Here is a 19,114-nt window from a genome sequence, read left to right on the forward strand (position 1 = left end):
TAGCCCCACATCATCACATACCCTTCACCATAGCTAGAGATTGGCATGGTGCTTTTTCCAGTTAGCCTATTAGCCTGTTTGATTTGCATTGAGCTCAATGAGCATCAAACAGGCTAATAAAATAAAAAATAAAAAACATATAAAAAATCCTCCTGCTCCTATGGGAATTTAACATAGGGGTCAATTACTTATGCAACCTGTATTTAAGGAAGAACATTTATCTATTTACGATACATTCTTCAGTCACAAAGAAAATTAGTGTCCTTAGCGGTTTGATTTTTACTCATTTTTTGAATTAAGGCATTACAATCAATTCTCAAAAGATGATTTTATATTCCTCTTTTTAGTCAACTTTAGCATGGGTGTGAATACTTACTATACCCACTGTACAGTAGGACTGAATAGTGCATAACCTGGGTGATAGTAGGAAGGACGGGTTGTCTCCTTCACAAGCATAGGCTTACAAAGCACACAATCAAACTGAAATGGAAGAAGTTGGTTAAACAGTGGAAAAGTGTCACACATGCTGCTTTGATTAAATCGACATGCATTTGTTTAAGCCTTGTAGGCCTAGGCCCTCAGCCTCAGGTATGTCTGAATAAAGGAACATGTTGCCTATTTATGTCTCCTGTATGTAATTGAGTTGTTTCACCAACTCAGAAGTAAAGAAGATAACAGGCATTTGTTTACTTAATTATTTGCGTCACCTGCATGTGGATTAGGCTACGTGAGGACAGGACCATCAAAATGACGCCATACTGTAACTTATACAACTGTAATTTATTAATTTGTGTTGATTCCAACAGACATCAAGAGACAACAGAGAAACGTTAGGATGGCTTGAAGATGGAGTTCTGCCCTGTGGGTAAAGAATCAGAGAAAATCACAAGTTAGCCTACACTTTGATGAGCAGTTTCAAGTAGACTGAGAGACGGACATATTAATTTCGGAAATGGTAAAGTTGAATAGATAATACTAGCAAAAAAACATGAAGCATTAACGTTAAATACATACCAGTTTCTAGGAACTATGGCTTGATGAGGTACTGTCAGGTTTAGGAGATGGAGGGCTGCAACAATACGACACAATTTGCGGGGGCTCTTCGTTCTTTAAAACGGTGGGTCTCACAACGTCCACATCACGTTCAAGATGATCAAGCAAATCGCTGACCACATTTGGAGAACCATAAAAGTCTATTAAAAAGTACCCGCCACGTGTGTGTCGCAAGTTGTGTTTGGACATCTTGTATGGTAACCTTCTTTCGCCGAGGTTTTCCAAATCCCTGACTATGGCGCCCCGTTGCATCAAGGTCTCAACCGTACGCCGAAGAGCAGCAGCTGTCTCCGGCCTTTGCATGACCTTGAGAATAAGAGAGAGTTCATAACGTGGCATAACTGATAATCGCTGTTTAATTTGCTATCAAACCGTTGGTATGCTTTTCAATTTATCCAAGCGTTCATGAAGGCAGCCATGCCAGTCCAATGACCTAGGAAGTTGCGCAGATTGATGACGTTACCTCTGTTTTCGTTTGACGCCATCTTGGCTACTGTAATTATTATAGATATACATTATTGTATCTACTACAATATATCACTGTATATAAATATGTGTTTAATAGTCAAATTATACAAACACTCATATCAGACATTTTACCCTCAATAAAAACAACGAACTGGAGGCGATTGACGTACTTCTTCAGCGACGACAATGCTATCAAGCGACACGCCCCCACACACGCGAGTCGTGGAAAGATGGCGGCGGAGAGCTCGGTACCCAGCGATCTGTTCCAGCACATTTATTCATTTTTATCAGAGAATAAATTCTCAAAGGCAGCAAAGGAGTTCCTAAAACAGTCTAAAGTGGTAAGGGATCATTATCCTACGTCTTGACAGAAAATGCCAACAGTGTTTTTATGATGTCGTAGTTGCCGGTGGCGTTCTGGAGGAGTTTGGAAGAACATGCGTATCGTACAGTTTGTTCTGAACACGTGTTTGCGACTGCGTTTTCCCAGTAATAGTTTTCCAGTGTTTTGCATTTGATTGGTGCACTTGTTTCTGTATAAAACTTTTATGAATACTGGGCCTTTATGATACATGTGATCATGTTGCCCTCTTATCCATCTTATGTTAGTTATACCTAAGTTTTATGGACAGTTGTAACTCGAGTCTAATTAGGAGCCATATATTTTTTTCTTAATCATAAATTGTGCCCCCGTCACAAAGGACCTTGCTATCTATCTAATTGTTATACACCTGAAACATTATCTAGATAATTTAGGTTGCATATGACTGTTTATGTAATTTCTTAAAATCTAATTTCGTTGGGATGAAAATGATCTATTGGTCAGATAATGTTGTGGATAAAAGGAAGAGAACTGTTTAGACCTTTTCACACAATTGCTGAATATCTTCCTATTAGAAACCCCAGGACCAAAATGAAGAAAGCCTCGTTGACATCTTCAATTTCTGGGTGAAGTAAGTACATCATCAGTGTCGATGTAATCATGAATACTAATTTATTGTGTGGTGGTTGTCTGGTGACGCTTGATGTGTGGTTATGATGGATCACCTAGTGAGCTGTTGTTATTGGTGGAGTTTAAACTGAAATATTTGTCAAACATCCTAGATCACCTGAAGCGAAGAAGCGCAAGGCTGTAACTAATGGTCCTGAGACAGCCAATGGTCCTTCAGCCAAGAAGGCCAAGAAGGATGCCGAGAGCTCCAGTGAGGAGGAATCGAGTGATGAAGATGAGGCACCTCCAGCGAAAACACCGCCTGCAGGTACATTTAAGCTGTACCGCAATTTCCCTACTATTAGAGTTGTACATAGATTTTGCAACATTTCTTCAGCTATGATGTTAATACACGGGAACAAATAATATGGTTCCGTTTATTTTAACTTGCATGAAGTACTGCCCTGTGGCTTATACACAGTGCGGCTTATACATGGGAAACTACTGTACTCGGAGAGTCAAAATATGTCAAGGATTCAAAGCATACAAGGACATGTATGGCCTTAGGCCCTGTTTTCAATGGGTAGTCTCTTCATGTTGATGTGGTTGAGTTGATTTGATAATGGGTTTCCCTAAACTGATTGACACTGAAAATGGTATGTTTGAATGCAAAGCAGCCCCTGCTCCAGCCAAGCCTGCGGCAGCTAAGGCAGAGTCCAGCAGCAGTGAGGATTCCAGCGAGGACGAAGCAGAAGCGAAAACTCCTGCAAAGGTGGGAATGTGAACATGTGCGCCACCTCTGGCGGCTGTCAGCCGTGTGTTTGCCTCATATTTTTGTCAAGCGTATAGATGGATCTACGGTAGTTTTTGTTAAATGTGTCTGTATTTCCCCACAGAAAGCGGTTGCTGCTCCCTCTCCAGCCCCCACCGCGTCACCAGCTGTGGCGGCCAGGAAGAAGGACGCCAGCTCCAGCAGTGAGGAGTCTGACTCTGAAGATGAAGCTCCAGCTAAACCAGCTGCAGGTGTGTGCGCACACACACACACACACACACATACACACACACACACACACACACACACACACACTAAACTCAGGAATCCGATTTAGCCAAAGAAGAGATGGTGAATTTATTAATGAAAACAGTGATTTATCTTTTCGGTGTATTCTTGCAACTGAAGCAGCAGTCAGACAGAAACAAACCAGTAACCACAGACTGGAATGTTAATTCAGCGATTACAAGCTATAGAACCATTGGCGCTGTGGGAATCGCTGGGTGTCTGCGCGCAGCTTTACTTTGCACACCGGCTAAATAACCGCGATAATAAGCTTCAACATATGCATTTTCCTGAAGGATGTTTATTCTAATGGTTGTTGGCACCAAAAAAAATATTTTATTGAAGAACGTGAACTGTCTAGGAGAAAGAAGTGAGCAGCAGCTAAAAATACCCTGCAATATCCTGCCTTAATTACAACAGGAAGTCAGTTGGAACACAAGCAGAGTCATTTATATGGAGAGTAGAAAGTTGATGCAAATGTACTCTGATGTTTCTCCCAGACATACCCAACAAACAGACAATATTGCCAAGTGTGAACTCATTGAATCAATGGAGTTACTGACTTAATGTTGTAAACCCACATTCCCCCTTTTTCCCATTTCAGTGCATTATAGTGTTTGTATGGTTGATGCGTGAAGGGAAGCTTTGCTAATAAGCAGCTTTGCTAATAAGTTGTTGATTCACACACAGCTGCCCCTCCAAAGGCTGCGGCCGCTGCCCCTAAGACAGCAGCTAAGAAGAAATCGGAGAGCAGCAGCAGCGAGGACAGTTCCAGTGACTCTGAAGACGAGGAGCCAGCTAAGGTATTGTTACCGCCACTCGCACTGTGTGGCTACAGCGTTAGATAACAGCACTTGGTATCGTAAAAATATAATGACTTAACTCTTGGAAGACTAATCCGTAATTGGACAGGGCTTTTTAAAATATATATTTTGTATTTGAGAATCACTGATTCCTTGCTGTGTTGTTGTTTGTCCCACAGGCCCCTGCTAAACCCGCAGCACCAGTGAAGACCCCGCCCGCCAAGACCCCGCCTGCCAAGCCTGCCGCCCCAGCAGAGTCCAGCAGCGAGGACGAGTCCTCTTCAGACGAGGAGGCGGCCCCCCCCACCAAGAAACCCAAAGCCGGTACATTAGACAGACACACGCGCACACACACACACACACACACACACATATATCAGTGTTCCTCTCTGTCTGCCTTCTGCCTGAGCGAGTGATTTTTAGTCACACATGTGGTCAACTATGTACATACATGTGACCTGATATGTGTCCATTTATACATAGGCTTGTTATTTGTGTATTCTCTTCAGGGCAGTACAGTGCTGTACCTCCCCCGTCTGCTGTGAAGACCAGCTCCACCCCAGCAGGGGGCAAGAAGGCCCCAGTAAAGGGCAAGAAGGCCCCAGCAAAGGGCAAGAAGGCCCCAGCAAAGGAGGAGTCCTCAGACAGCAGTGATGAGGAGGAGGAGGAGGAGAAGGCGGCGGCACCTGTCGCTGGTAGGAACTGTATTACAAGTATTCTATTGCAGCTATCGTGATGTTGTGGTCTGTTTTGTAATTCTGTTGCTTTCTTTGTTGCAGCAGCCACCAAGACACCTCCACCTAAGCCTGCTGCTGTTGCTGCAGCTGCCAAGAAAGACGAGTCCAGTTCAGATTCTGGTATGTTATGGAGAAAAGATTTAAGCTTCGCCTGCGAATGTCAGCTGCTCATATTTAAGTCCTTATACGTGAGGACTTTGTGACATTGGGAGGCTACAAATATGGAGTTTCCCATTACTGTGTTGTTCTGTAGGCCAGGGCTACTTAGCTGGCGGAATGTCAAGGGTAATTGTATACCTTAAATGTGCCTTTCAGTGTAAGTGAATGTGTTGGGAGGCTTAATGGAAATGAATAGACTCTGAGCTCTGAAATGGCAATGAGGTGATTTGTATCCGAACGACCGAGTGCAGCCATCTAATTTGCAAAGGGCACTTTCCCTGTTGCTTTTTGTTTAGGGTAAATGTCACCGTTCTCTCCTACAAAGACACACATGGGCACGCACACACTCTAAAGCTTAATGACTCTGCACTTTCAGACTCCAGCTCTGAGGATGAGGAAGAGCCAAAGGTTGCCGCTAAAGCGCCTCCAGCTGCAGCCAAAACCCCGCCCGCCAAAGCCGCCCCTGCGGCTGAGGAAGAGTCCTCCTCCTCCAGCTCGGAAGACGAGGAAGAGGCTCCGAAAAAGCCCGCCGCCAAGGCTGCCGCCCCTGCAGTGAAGGCTCCTGCGGCCAAGGCTAAGGAGGACTCGTCGGACAGCTCCAGCTCGGAGGATGAGGACGAGTCTCCCCCCGCCAAGGCTGCTCCTGCTAAGGCTGCTCCCGCTAAGGCTGCTCCTGCTAAGGCTGCTCCCGCTAAGGCTGCTCCTGCTAAGGCTGCTCCCGCTAAGACGACTCCAGCAAAGGCCGCAGCCCCCACAACGGAGGACTCTTCATCGTCCAGCTCTGAGGATGAGGAAGAGGAAACCCCAGCAGCTAAAGCCACCCCAGCCAAGGCTACTCCCGCTAAGGCTACTCCCGCTAAGGCTACTCCCGCTAAGACTACTCCAGCGAAGGCCGCAGCCCCTGCAGCCGAGGAAGACTCTTCATCGTCCAGCTCCGAGGAGGAGGAGGAAGCTCCAGCAGCCAAGGCCACCCCAGCTAAGGCTACTCCCGCTAAGACTACTCCAGCGAAGGCCGCAGCCCCTGCAGCCGAGGAAGACTCTTCATCGTCCAGCTCCGAGGAGGAGGAGGAAGCTCCAGCAGCCAAGGCCACCCCAGCTAAGGCTACTCCCGCTAAAGCTCCTGCCCCTGCCGCCGCTGCTGCAGAGGAGTCTTCCTCTTCGGACAGCTCGGAGGATGAGGAAGAGGAGGCGCCTGCGAAGGCAGCCCCTGCTAAAGCTACGCCAGCCAAGGCCACCCCAGCTAAAGCTGCACCTGCGAAGAAAGAGGAGTCCTCCAGTTCAGGTGAGCTAAGAGGGATAGAATGAACAGAGGCTGATGTTACTATAATTGCACCACATGTTAAAAGGTCAGACAAAATGTGGTCTTTTGAGGCGTCTTCACCCTATCCTTAATACGTGTGTGTGTGTGTGTGTGTGTGTGTGTGTGTGTTTGTTTGTGTTTTGATGTCTAGACTCTGACAGCTCTGAAGATGAGGCCCCAGCTGTACCTGTAGCGGCAGCTAAACCTGCAGCCAAGCCTGCAGCAGCAGCAGCTGCCCCAGCAGCCGCCAAGGCAGCAGAGAGCAGCTCGGACAGTGACAGTTCAGACGAAGAGGAGCAGCCAGCAGCCAAGAAGCCTGCAGCTGCTGCTCCCGCTCCACCCGTGAAGGCTGCCGCCCCACCCGCTAAAGCAGCAGCAGCAGCAGCAGCAGAAAGCAGCTCGGATAGCGACAGCTCTGAGGAGGAGGAGGAAGCCGCTAAACCCGCAGCAGCAGCAGCCACACCGGCCAAAGCCACACCGGCCAAGGCGGCCGCCCCACCGGCTAAAGCCGTGGAGAGCAGCTCCGACAGCGACAGCTCCGAGGAAGACGAGGAGCCGCCGGCTAAGAAGCCAGCTGCGGCTGCCGCCGCCGCCACACCACCGGCAAAGCCCGCGAAGGCCGCCGCACCACCGGCTAAAGCAGCAGCCGCCGCTGCCACGGAGAGCAGCTCTGATTCCGACAGCTCGGACGAGGAGGACGAGGCCCCTGCGGCAAAGGAGCCGGCAACCCCTGCGGCAAAGAAGCCGGCAACCCCTGCGGCAAAAACGCCGCCCGCCCCCGCCACACCGAAGGCAGCCGCCGCCGAGTCCAGCAGCAGCGATGACAGCTCCAGCGATGAGGAAGAAGCAGCGAAGCCCGCTGCCGCCGCCGCCACGCCTGTGTCCACCCCCAAAGCTGCGGCAGCGGCCGCCAGCAAAGCAGCGGAGAGCAGCAGCAGCGAGGACGACTCGGACAGCGACGAGGAGACAGAGGCCAAGGCCGCCACGGGCAACGGAAAACCGGCGCCGGCCAAGACTCCTCCGGCCGCCGCCAAAACTCCTCCGGCCGCCGCCAAAGCCCCCGCCGAGTCGTCTTCCAGCGACGACAGCTCCGACGAGGAAGAGCCTGCAGCTAAGCCAGCGGCATCGACTCCGGCCGCTAAAAGCACACCTAAACCTGCGGCCACGCCCGCAGCCAAGGAGGAGAGCAGCTCGTCCGACAGCTCATCTGAGGATGAGGAAGAGGAGGCCAAGACGCCAAAGACGCCAAAGACGCCCGTCACTCCCAAGACCCCAGCAGTGACGCCCATCGCTAACGGTAGGAGCTGATATGGTGGGAAGGGAGTTGGCTCGTATCTCCTCTGCAAAATGTCTGAGCCTGGCAAATGAAATGGAGGCAGACCAAAAAAAAACATTTTAACTCTATTCAGCTATATACAGGAACAGGTTTGGTTAAAGATGTTCCATTGTAACCTGCGCACTGCAGTTGAAACCTTTGATAGGAGAGGCCCATTAATGAGTTAAGTTTCCATTTCTTTAGGTACAAATGGTAAACGGACGAGAGAAGAGGAGGAGGAGGAAGAAGAGGAAGAAGAAGATGATGAATCAGCAGCAAAGACGCCCCAAATGAAAAAACTGAAGGCCTCCACTCCCCACTCGTTCCCTAAGGCCAATAAAAAGGTAAGGTGCTGCCCTCGGTCACAGGGAAGGATAGAGGAGTTCATGTTCATGCTTTGGGTGCCTCTCAACATGCCTCCTCGATCCTCGATGCTCGATCCTCGAGGGGCGTTCCCACTGATCTATAACTAACACTGGATAGACTATCCCATTGTTTCCCCCCCCATCATTCTTTATGTAGATCAGTGAGGATCGAGGCATCGAGGAGCGAGGGAGGACGTATAAACGCTGCATGAAATGCACCCTTTGTAGGCTGCAGCTCTGGTGTGACTCTACCTACAGTGTTATCTTCCCTGGCCAGACTACTGCCCCTTGTGTGTTATGAGTTTATCTTGGTCTTTACTACTTCCAGTCTACTGGCTTATTGGTGATAATTGGGGAAATTATGCATTTTATGTATTTCTATGCAATGTTGTACTTTCTATTCAAAATAATATTTCAAAAGATTATTCCCATCCCCTTGGTATTTTGACCACTAGATCCTTAGTTTGGCCTGGCTTTTGTGGTGGTACCATAGACTGTATTAAATAGGATGGTATGATCAAAGACATTATTGACTTTATTAACTCCTCTTTCCCCTCTCTTCAAGAATGCCAATGTCCCCTTCCGAAGAATAAGAGAAGAGGAGATTGAAGTGGACCCTCGATTCGCAGACAATTCTTTTGATGCAAAGGTGAAAATTCCTCTCAGTGTTTACTTATGAGTATTAAAGCAGGACTGCTGAGGGAGGGGAGAAGCCTGTTATTGGCGTATATGCTCTGTTTTGTATCGTGATCGATAGATAGATAGATACTTTATTGATCCCCATGGGGAATCTTCAAGAAGGTGAAAATATGTTGATTTATATCGGTTGTTTTTTTCAGAGGGGAGCCGATGGCAGCTGGGGCCAGAAGGCCAATAACGTGCTCAAGTTCACCAAAGGCAAGTCGTTCCGCCACGAGAAGACCAAGAAGAAGCGAGGCAGCTACGTGGGCGGCGCCATCTGCACCGGCGTCCACTCCATCAAGTTTGACAGTGACTGAAAGGCCCGCCTGTTCCCTCGCCCTCCCCCCCTCCCCTGGACGTCTCGGTTGAACTCGGCTCCTCTCCCCCCAACAGCTCTTAGCTAGGACTGTCTAAGTTGGCTGACCCCCCCCCCCCCACCCCACCCCTGTCCGACAACAAGACTTCTCCACCCCACAACCTTATCCCTCTCACTCTCCCTGGCAGGCACCTCAAGCTGGTACGTGGCTGGCCGGTCTCGCTCTTGCTCTGCGGTTTGACCGCTGAGGCAGGGCCGCCGGCGTGTAATAGCGAGGTGGGCCGGGCCAGCGCTGCAGTGGACAGGCCCCGAGGGCTGCTGGGCAGTAGTGCCTCCACGCATGCAGGGTGTTTGGCCTTTCCGATGACTTACCAGCTGGCTGCAGTAGCGGCTTTTGCCCACCAGATGGAGTCAGAAGGACACTTAAAGATAGCGGTTTGAATGATGTCGAATAGATGATTGGAATTTCTTTTCCTCTTTTTTTTGTTTCTTAAAGGTAATTTAGCCTCTGGGAATTTTGGATAGTCTTGCTTGAATGGAGAGATTTTATTTTATACAAGTTTGTTAGTTGGATGTTGGTTTGTGCTCAATTTCATTTCAAGGGTGAATGTTTGTCAATGTTTTTGCTCTCATGACGTCACATTGGATGTACCGTTTTGTCAGCTTTCTCATTTTGGAGTGGTTAAAGAATATTTTACTACAATGTGAAGATCAACTAACTGTGTTTCTGTTGAAGATAAAACTTAAGTTGAGTCTCAATGACTACACCACAGGAGCAAGCTGTTTCTGTTTTACGTACTGTATATATTTATAAGTCTGCTTGCATATCATGGGTATAGTTGTATTCACTGTACACCTTCAGAAGCCATAGATTTTGCTACATGTAGGTTTGACTACTCTAGTAGAGGTCAGTTCTTGGACACCAACTAACTACCATGCACAAGCACACCTTGATAATGAGCCATCCCCGTACTATGGACCTACTAAGCCTTTTTATTTCGATATGAACTATTTTACTGACGACTACGGTGTTGTACTCTCTCTTACTTTCTCTTGCTCTAGTCATCATCCATTAAAGGCGAAAGAAAGAAACTTCGCATCCCTGTTGTTGCTGATTTCTGATGCTGCACGAGACTCCTGATCTGGCACACACACACACCTTTATGATACGATGTGCGTCTCTTGCATGAGCAGAGTGCCAGGCTTTAGCTTGATTGCTCAAGTGTGTGTTTTCCCCTCCCTAATTAGTTGTGTGGTGGAAGGCTCCTAGGACTCTGAGCTCTAATGAAGGAGCAGCAGTCTCACACCTGCCTGTTCCATGAGGAGGTGGCAGAGGAGGAGGAGGAGGAGGGAGGGGAGAAGTACACCCATCTCCAGGGCGATGACGTTTGCAGCGTCCGTCCAGATCCACGGGAAACCGCCAGCGTCTCCCTGGACTTCTCTCCAAGGTGTTGACCTCACTTAATGTGCGTAAGCTGCACACGTAACTCCAATCTAAAGATCGCATATTGACCTTCTGAAGAATTATTCGCCGTCGCTTCCTCAGGGGAATAGCTGGTACTCGCCTGACCTAACAGAGATGAGGTGGTTTAACTCCTTGCAATGTTAAACACACACACACACACACACACCGGCTTGATTATGCCGCCGTTTGCTCAACAGTATTTTTTTAAAAGTATAGTTGACTTAAAGCCTGCGTTAGATAAGGTCCACTACAACTGGCCCTCCCTGGTTAGGGATCAGCAGTCAGCAACAGGAGAGCCAATCCTAGATGCAGTAGCCTTATAAAGCAGAGCTGGAGCTCGGCCAAGCCTTTGTTGCTGATGCCTTCCTTGTTCTTTTCCACTTGCCCTGAGCTAATGCTTGATAGTCCTTTGGGGTTGGAGGGGGGTTGTTCTCTCCACTGTGCTGCTCTGTCCTAAAGGCTTTAGTGGGGGAAGTAAACAGTGATTGTTAGGCGCACACATGCCCTGCTCCCCTGGTGGCACACTGTCCTTGACTGAGATCAGAGAGCTGCAGACTGGCACACTGTGGCACTTCTATGGGCAAAGAGGACGAGAGAGAGGAAGAGCGTGGCGCCTCCGTTAGTTGGAGGGCGGCCCAAGTGGCCCTTGTCCAGGGCAGACGGGGTCTTCTGTTCAGTTCATTTAGTCCAGCAACAGGATTGCCTATGAGCCATCACTGCAGGGAGTGTAGGGCCTTAAAGACCAATAGACTGCTAAATATTTTACTCTAAGGAGGGTGATATAATTTGACATGTTGCTGGCTGGGTCGTAAACACACAGGCTTTGGAGTCGTTGTTAGATTGCAAATATCGACTTCAGATACAGTTGGTTTAGTTCACTGGTGCAGGAAGTCTTGTAATTTAAATGAGGGAAACTATGGAATAACAACATTTCTTTACTTCACTCTTCATTGACTTCCTATAGCAGCCAGAATTAAATTAAAATCCTTCACTCCTTGGCCTATAGGAGAGTTCCTGGATCTGCGACTTGCATCTTAATGCTATGGGCCTCTCGACATCCCTCCTCGATCCTCTGTCCTCCAGACTCGTTCCCACTGAGCTATAACTAGCATTGGATAGACTATCCCATTGTTGCCGCCCCATCATTCTTTATCTAGATCAGTGAGAAGGGTCATCAGAGGACCGAGGAAGGAAGGGAGGATATATAAAAGACGAATGAGGCACCCTATGATCCAGCTCTACGTCCCCTCACGCCCACTGCAGTCCTCCTCTGATGAACAACTGCTATGTCATCCATAACCAACACTCAAAATGATATATGAATAAAGATTATAGAAGAGGTCATAGTCAAGACTTTTCTTCCTTTTGATTCCTTTTTAATGTTAACGATTCACCTGATGCTCTTTGTTCTAGTGAGTTTTGGCATCATCAAAAGGTGTTTTAAGACTTGTCTGTTTAACTAGTTTGAATTACTTAATTTATATTGGATTAACAAATCAATTCTCACCGTTGCAGTTTGTATGTGTTTATGATTAACGTTATTATTCAATATCAATACTAATATTGGTATGCTGTGAGACAACTTGAAACTAATGTCAAAGTCATGTTTATTGAGGTCATTGTAGAACGCTTACTGCACAAAAGGGTCTGCTTCACTGGTTCCTCTCGTTAGCAAGGCTCTTTGCTTATTGGTGTAAATACTGCTACCGTGGTTACATAAGTAATGACTGATGATGGAGAAGACAGGCACTCACTGTGTTAATACCTTTTATTCCTCCTTGTGTTGGCAAATGTGGATAAGACGAAGCCCCATCCTCGAGACGCAAAGAGGATGAGGGCAGCCCCTCCTGTCCATTTCAATTAGGGGAATGTGCTGACTCTCACTACCCACACATTCATTCCCTCCCTCTCCACACACACACACACACACACACACACACACACACACACACACACACACACACACACACACACACACACACACACACACACACACACACACACACACACACACACACACACACACACACACACACACACACACACTCTCTTTTGCTGCCTCCGGCAACACTTTATTTAAACACACACTCTTCTTCGCAACACCTTGTCCACGTTAACACAATGTACCTGTGAGACTGCAGAGGCGTGTGTTTTCGAGTGCGTCTGTGTGTAACAGGGCTGTTAAAAATGCAACAGTTAGATTACGCAGAGGCAGAGTCGTGAAAAAAAAGCAACATTTTTAATTGAGGCATTCTTTTTACATCAGTCTCTACAAAGTCACTCAGGCATAACAAACATTCGCAGGACCATAAGATATATATATTTATATAGGCGCAGGACTTTACGCTCAAAGGGGTTGCACTGTGTACAGAGGGAGCAGATGACAGCAGCTGCAGTTTCAAACACACAAGACACTTGAGACAACAGCAACACACCAGCATTCTTTCACCCAGCATCTACTCAAGCTCTAGCTCTGTACACACTCTCTCTCTCACACACACACACACACACACACACACACACACACGCACACAGTGTTTTTGGCTAACATACAGAACATCTGTATGGGGAATATATATTTATATATATATATATATTTAGTGCTGAATGGACTGAACAAGACTTAATGGTCTCATTCATGTAGAGGAAATCTAGTGGGCTAATATCCAGAAATCTATCAGTCTCTTAACCCATATGAATAATAGGACCCTCAGAACGTGAATAAAAACTAATGAGAATGAAACGGAGTGTTGAAACACAATAATTGCTTCTTATGTTATGCAATTATTTTAAAGGCCTGGTTTGGACCGGGGACAGTTGATTCACCAAAGCGGAGATAAACACAAGCATTACAACGCTGCAAAAGTCCCATCAGTCAACGATGCACAACTCTTTATTTGCCGTCCCATCACCACCAGTGCCCTCCCCTCCCCTCCCACACTGCACCACACTGGCGCTCTTGGCAGACGCCGGCTGGCGGAGGAGGTGGCGTTGGGCAGCGCGCCCTGCTGTGGTACGCACGCGTGCATGATTGATCAGCCTTATCAGGAGTGGCATCTTAATGAGTTCCTTAGCAGAATGATTTATTTAAATCCGGGAGGAGAGAGAGAGAGAGAGGGAGAGGGAGAGAGGGAGAGAAATGGAGAGAAAGAGAGAAAGATAGAGAGAGGGAGAGAAATGGAGAGAGAGAGAGAGGATGGTTTGCGATGCCAAAACGCCTCTGGCACCCATTCGGGTTTCTCCTCCTCGCCGTTCTTCTCCCCACAGCCCCACATCTCTTCTCCTCTTTTGTCCTCTTACCGCCCTTCTCTCCCTCTCTCTCTCCCTCCCTCCCTCTCTCCCTCTCTGTCTGTCTGTCGCGCTCCCTTGGCACTAATGGGCTTTGGGAGTAGCGAAGTCCCAGGCCGTGTCCTGGGCGCACTTCCACATGGCGCGCACCAGCCGTGTGAAGCCCATGTCCTTGGGCTTCTCCAGGCCCCGCATCAGACGCTGCTTCATGATGGCGATGAACTCCTTATTGCTCAGCTCCCCATTGCCTGAGACAGTGTGTGTGCGTGTGCGTGCGTGCGTGTGTGTGTGTGTGTGTGTGTGTGTGTGTGTGTGTGTGTGTGTGCGTGTGTGTGTGTGCGTGTGTGTGTGTGTGTGTGTGTGTGTGTGTGTGTGTGTGTGTGTGTGTGTGTGTGTGTGTGTGTGCGTGTGTGTGTGTGTGTGAGGGAGAGAGGGAGAGAGAGAGCAAGACAGATAATGAGACATTATTTCTATCATTTTTTGCTTTTTTTATGTCCATGTATTTTTTATGCATTGATGATTACTAATCTTCTCATTAGTGGTCTATCTCTGTGCATGGATCAAAGAGCACATGATCTCGCTTCATGCCAATAAAGCCTCTGAAATGGGAAACTGAGACAGTGTGTGTGTGTGAGGCTTACAGAGAAGAGCTCAGGACGGGAGGAGAGTGTTATTAAGATGGAGACACCAAGTGATGGACTGCTAGGAGCACAGTGGACACCTTCAAACTCACGTTGATTAACAATCTATACTCTAGCTGGAAGTGATCAGCCTGGAAGTGGACATGCACACACACACACACTCGCACACACACACGCACACACTTACCGTCGCAGTCAAACAGCGCAAACACCACATCACACACGTGGTCGGACAGCTCCACTTTGGCCACCGTGCGAGCCACCTGCTTCATGGTAGCTAAGGAGAGAGAAGAACAGACGGGTCTGGGTGAAGAGTCTTATTGTTTTCTGAGTCGTGCTGTCAGCCACTGCATTCTACCCTGTGAATTTCATCATCATAAGTCGTCGTAACCTTATTTTCATATCATCTTTTAATATTAATTCTGGAAACGTGTCTTTTTAGTTGAGCTCTGCTGGGGCACATCAGTGCAGGGCTTTTGATCATGAGCAGCGACTAGGGAGGAGAGGAGGGCAGAGGGAACCTTAGATAATTAAGGGAAGCTGAGAGGGGATGCCTGTCTTCTCCACAGCAGAACAACAGAGAGAGAGAGAGATGGAGAGAGAGAGAGCGAGAGAGAGAGAGAGAGTGAGAGAGAAAGCGAGAGGGAGAGAGAGAGAGACTGCAGTAGGGGAAGGATGATGGGGGGAGGTCCGGTGGTCGTGAACTGGATTAGGAGGATATCGTTTTTGTGTCTTACTGAGCTGGATCAATAACAGACCCACTCCCCGGTGTGGAAGTGCTATCTGAGAGATATGAGCAGGAAAGACAATGAGAAAGAGAGAGAGAGAGAGAGAGAGAGAGAGGACAGCAGGGGATTTGAGAGAGAGAGAGACAAAGAAACAAAGAGAGGGAGAGAGAGGCAGAGAGAGACAGACAGAGAGATAGAGAGACAGACAGAGAGAAAGAGAGAAAGAGAGAGAGAGAGAGAGAGAGATAGAGAGAGCGCAGGCCACTGACGTAGACTAGCCAGTGGAGCACAGCAGAAGCCGAATTGAAAAGTGGCGACGGGGCGAACTAAGGAATGAGAGAAGCGCTTCCTGCCTCACACTGGGGACATCCATCTCACGCGCCCTGACAAGGAGGCCAGCCCTCATACCAGCCACTGCCTCCCAGTCACAACAGATACACACAGAGAAGAAACACAGGATAAATAGATGACAAGGTGATAAAAAGCCTCTTTAGCGGCCATAAGCAGCATTGATTCAATCATCTTATGGATAGGACGAGAGGAGAGGGAGGGCATGAGAGATGAGAGAGAGATCACAGAAGGGACGAGAGAGAGGGGAGGAGAAGAGAAGAGGAGAGGAGAGGAGGAGGGAAAGAGAAAAGGGGGTTATTCTGCACTGAGACAAATCGATTCCCATATAATCAGTTCTGTGTGGCAATGCACTGAGCGATATAATTCAACTGGGGAGTCTGAGGACAGAGCTGGAGCAAAAGTAAACAAGGAGAGAGAGCGAGAGAGAGAGAGAGAGAGAGAGAGAGAGAAGGGGGTAATGAGGATGGAGAGATCGAGTGACGCTGAGAGTGAGGAGAGAAAGGGTAGAAGAGGGGGTGAAAGCACCAAACAGTGAAAGATTGACACAGCGACGGTGGAGAGATGAAGAGTGATGGAGAGAGTGAGAGAGTGAGAAATAGAGAGAGAGAGAGAGAGAATGAGAGAGTGGTAGAACTGCGGTGGAGAGGGAAGCCAGGTTGAGCCTGGGAGCATAGGCCCAAAAGCTCCAGGGAATGGGGCCCACGGTGGAGTGTAATGAGCCTGAAAGACGAGGCTCCCTGCTGGGGCTACAGGGGTGCGACGGCCCCCCCTCCTCGCCATCACACCCAGCCACCACCACACCACACAAAACCTGGCTGGCAGTCACACACACACACACACACACACTCACAGTTGTGGCTGTGGGATACATTTGATGTTTCTCATTGAATGAACTGTTTTAGTATAACATACATATATAGTGAAACCTAGTCACCATCCTTTACCTTAGGAATGTTAAGATGATTCCTGGGTCAGGTAAAAGCCCTGACACAAACATGGCTTCGGTTGAGGGGTTCTTGTAAACATTCTTATCTCTGTTAATTGCCAGTTGGGTAATGAATCACTGTTAAGTGCATCTGGTGATTTTCCATATGTGTGTGTGGTAAGGGTATAAGAACTGGCTTCACCCACAGTTGGGTGGGCTTTGTTACTTTGACTTTCATGTGAGTAACATGCTCCCGGTATCGTGAATAAAGCTGCAGTCTCATGCCAGTTGTCTTGGAATCATTTGGACCACATGGCCATGCACACTGCAGTGAGAAACAAGACTACCGTAGTCCAGGCCTGTGGCCGTGAGCACCGGGACGGGACGGGAGAGCAGCACTGCTGTGGACACGAATGCAAATACAGAGCAGCACTAGCCCAATGATGCAGCACTGCAGTGCAACAGTGTACTGCTACACACACGCACACACACACACACACACACACACACACACACACACACACACACACACAGACAGACAAGCACACAAACACACACACACACACACACACACACACACACACACACACACACACACACACACACAGCTCCTTCATTTCCCTTTGTATTCTAGTAGAGAACAATCATACATCTTTAACTAGTCTCGACTACCTGTGTGTTGTCTCCCAGGTGTCCTTCAGATCGGGTTGAACTGTGATGCAGTCTTTCCTGCTTCACCCTCAAAAGCATGTTTCCGTAGCGCCCGGGCAACAAGCCCACGTGCAAACAAACACCTGCCCTCCGGCTGGCAGAGCCTACCCCTCTCACCCTCTCACCCTCCCTTCTCAAGAGCGCTCTTTGATCGGGCAGTCAGTGTAAGCACCGAGCAGAGTGCAGCTATACAGCGCGTTGGGCTGCCTGCGGTGGGTGGGCAGATGGGCAGGGCAGTGATGGGCAGGCAGTGCACCAAAAGCTGCTGTGATCCAGCCAGGCCTGACCACCATCGCCACCGCTGCTGCCTCTGCCTCTGACTCTGCCACTACTTTGGCTAGCGGGCTGGCGAGCTGGCAGGGTGTTGATTTCGAACCCGAGATGGAAACGTTTCAAGGCACTCGAGCGAAAATGAGGGGGAGAGTGATTGGCAGCTAGGGGCAGAGGGAGTGGGAGCCGCACAGACAGCAGCGTCCATCTGTCTCTCTCATTCAGATCGAAAGAGGGGAAACACACAGGGAGAGAGAGAGAGAGAGAGAGAGAGAGAGGGAGTGAGAGAGAGAGGGAGTGAGAGAGAGAGAGCAGGAGAAAGAAAAGGGGAGATAAGAAGAGGGAAGGAATTCCTTAGAGCTGGGATGAGAGCCAGTGAGGTAAATGGGGAGCAGCTGCCTGTGTGTTGAACAGACTCGCACGAGGAAGAGGAGAACGAGAGAACATGGAGGAGAATGGATAGACAAAGAGAAACAGGCTGAGAAATGTGTGTCTGTGTGAGTGTGTGTGTGTGGGGGGGGGGATGACAAAAGGCAGCATGAACACGTCGGGAGATCGGGTGGGTGGTGGTGGTGGTGGTGGATGTGCTACCTTTGTCTATGGAGGCTCCAGCCATGTGGTAGAAACTCAGGGCCGTGTCCACGTCATTCACATTCTTCAGGAAGGTGAAGAAGTTCTCCACCTCCTCAAACGTGATGCCCTGCAGAGGAGCGCAGAGAGACCCAAAGAAAGGGAGGAATGCATAAAAAGGGAGTGGGAGGGAGGGAGGGAGAGAGCAAGAGAGATGGAGAGAGAGAATAATTTCAGTAAACTTCACTGAACAAATTGACTTGATTACTATTTGATGGGTCATCATCTCTGCTAAGAGCCTGATTAAGATATATAAACATGCGCGCGCACGCAGACACACACACACACACACACACACACACACACACACAGAGACAAAGCATCTGTACGGAAGAGAGGTTTAAAGTGATGCAGCACTGGGCCCAGCTGTCTGCGCCGGCCCACACTACAGTGCACACTCGACTAAGCGCGTCCACCTGAGCAGAGAGAGAGAAAGGAAGCGACGGACGAGGGAAGAAGGGGCGCTGAATTAGAGGAGGACTTGTCAGGGGAACTTAAGGCTCATTGAGTTGCAGGGCCTGACAAGGCCCATTCAGACCTGCAGGGGTGTGTGTGTGTGTGTGTGTGTGTGTGTGTGTGTGTGTGTGTGTGTGTGTGTGTGTGTGTGTGTGTGTGTGTGTGTGTGTGTGTGCGCGTATGTCTGTTTGTGTGAATGTCTACATGGAAAACTGCCTTGCATGCACATAGGCATGTGGCGTACATACGTTGACATAAGCAACACTCAGCATCATCTGTCCAGGTCTATCTCAGACTGAGAGAACAATGAGTGTGAATGTGTGATTTTTCTGTGTCTGTGTGTGCGTGTGTGTGTATCTGCATGTGTGTGTGTGTGTGTCTGTGTGTGTGTGTGTGAGAATAGCTTCCGTCGGTCCCTGCAGAAGGAGATGTGGAGGTACATGAGGATACGATGGCTAATTAAG

General features: G+C 48.6%; 2 protein-coding genes across 7 annotated transcripts in view; one reads left to right on the plus strand and one right to left on the minus strand.

Annotated features, from left to right (window-relative positions):
- Positions 1–1,713: 1,713 nt before the first annotated feature.
- Positions 1,714–10,277, plus strand: nolc1 (nucleolar and coiled-body phosphoprotein 1). Of its 4 annotated transcripts, XM_062519265.1 has the most exons (15): positions 1,714–1,862; positions 2,419–2,474; positions 2,626–2,780; positions 3,127–3,224; positions 3,349–3,475; positions 4,200–4,312; positions 4,492–4,636; positions 4,822–5,007; positions 5,092–5,169; positions 5,585–5,859; positions 5,935–6,490; positions 6,660–7,805; positions 8,028–8,167; positions 8,754–8,837; positions 9,028–10,277. In XM_062519265.1, the coding sequence occupies exons 1-15, from the start codon at positions 1,752–1,754 to the stop codon at positions 9,184–9,186; spliced, it is 3,429 nt and encodes a 1,142-aa protein (XP_062375249.1). In that variant the 5' UTR covers positions 1,714–1,751; the 3' UTR covers positions 9,187–10,277. The 4 variants fall into 4 exon arrangements, with proteins under 4 accessions (XP_062375249.1, XP_062375245.1, XP_062375248.1 ...); XM_062519261.1 differs by having other exon boundaries at positions 5,585–6,490; XM_062519264.1 differs by having other exon boundaries at positions 5,095–5,169; positions 5,585–6,490.
- Positions 10,278–12,867: 2,590 nt separating this feature from the next.
- Positions 12,868–19,114, minus strand: part of micu1 (mitochondrial calcium uptake 1) — a 54,913-nt gene continuing 48,666 nt past the window's right edge. For all 3 annotated transcript variants that reach the window (XM_062518922.1, XM_062518923.1, XM_062518924.1), the window contains 3 exons: positions 18,156–18,264; positions 14,767–14,856; positions 12,868–14,186 (listed from right to left, as the gene is read on the minus strand). In XM_062518922.1, the coding sequence (XP_062374906.1) occupies positions 14,023–14,186; positions 14,767–14,856; positions 18,156–18,264 (363 nt within the window). In that variant the 3' untranslated portion in view covers positions 12,868–14,022. The remainder of the gene's footprint in view (positions 14,187–14,766; positions 14,857–18,155; positions 18,265–19,114) is intronic.

Source organism: Sardina pilchardus, chromosome 18 (genome assembly GCF_963854185.1).
Source record: "Sardina pilchardus chromosome 18, fSarPil1.1, whole genome shotgun sequence".
Taxonomy (NCBI): domain Eukaryota; kingdom Metazoa; phylum Chordata; class Actinopteri; order Clupeiformes; family Clupeidae; genus Sardina; species Sardina pilchardus.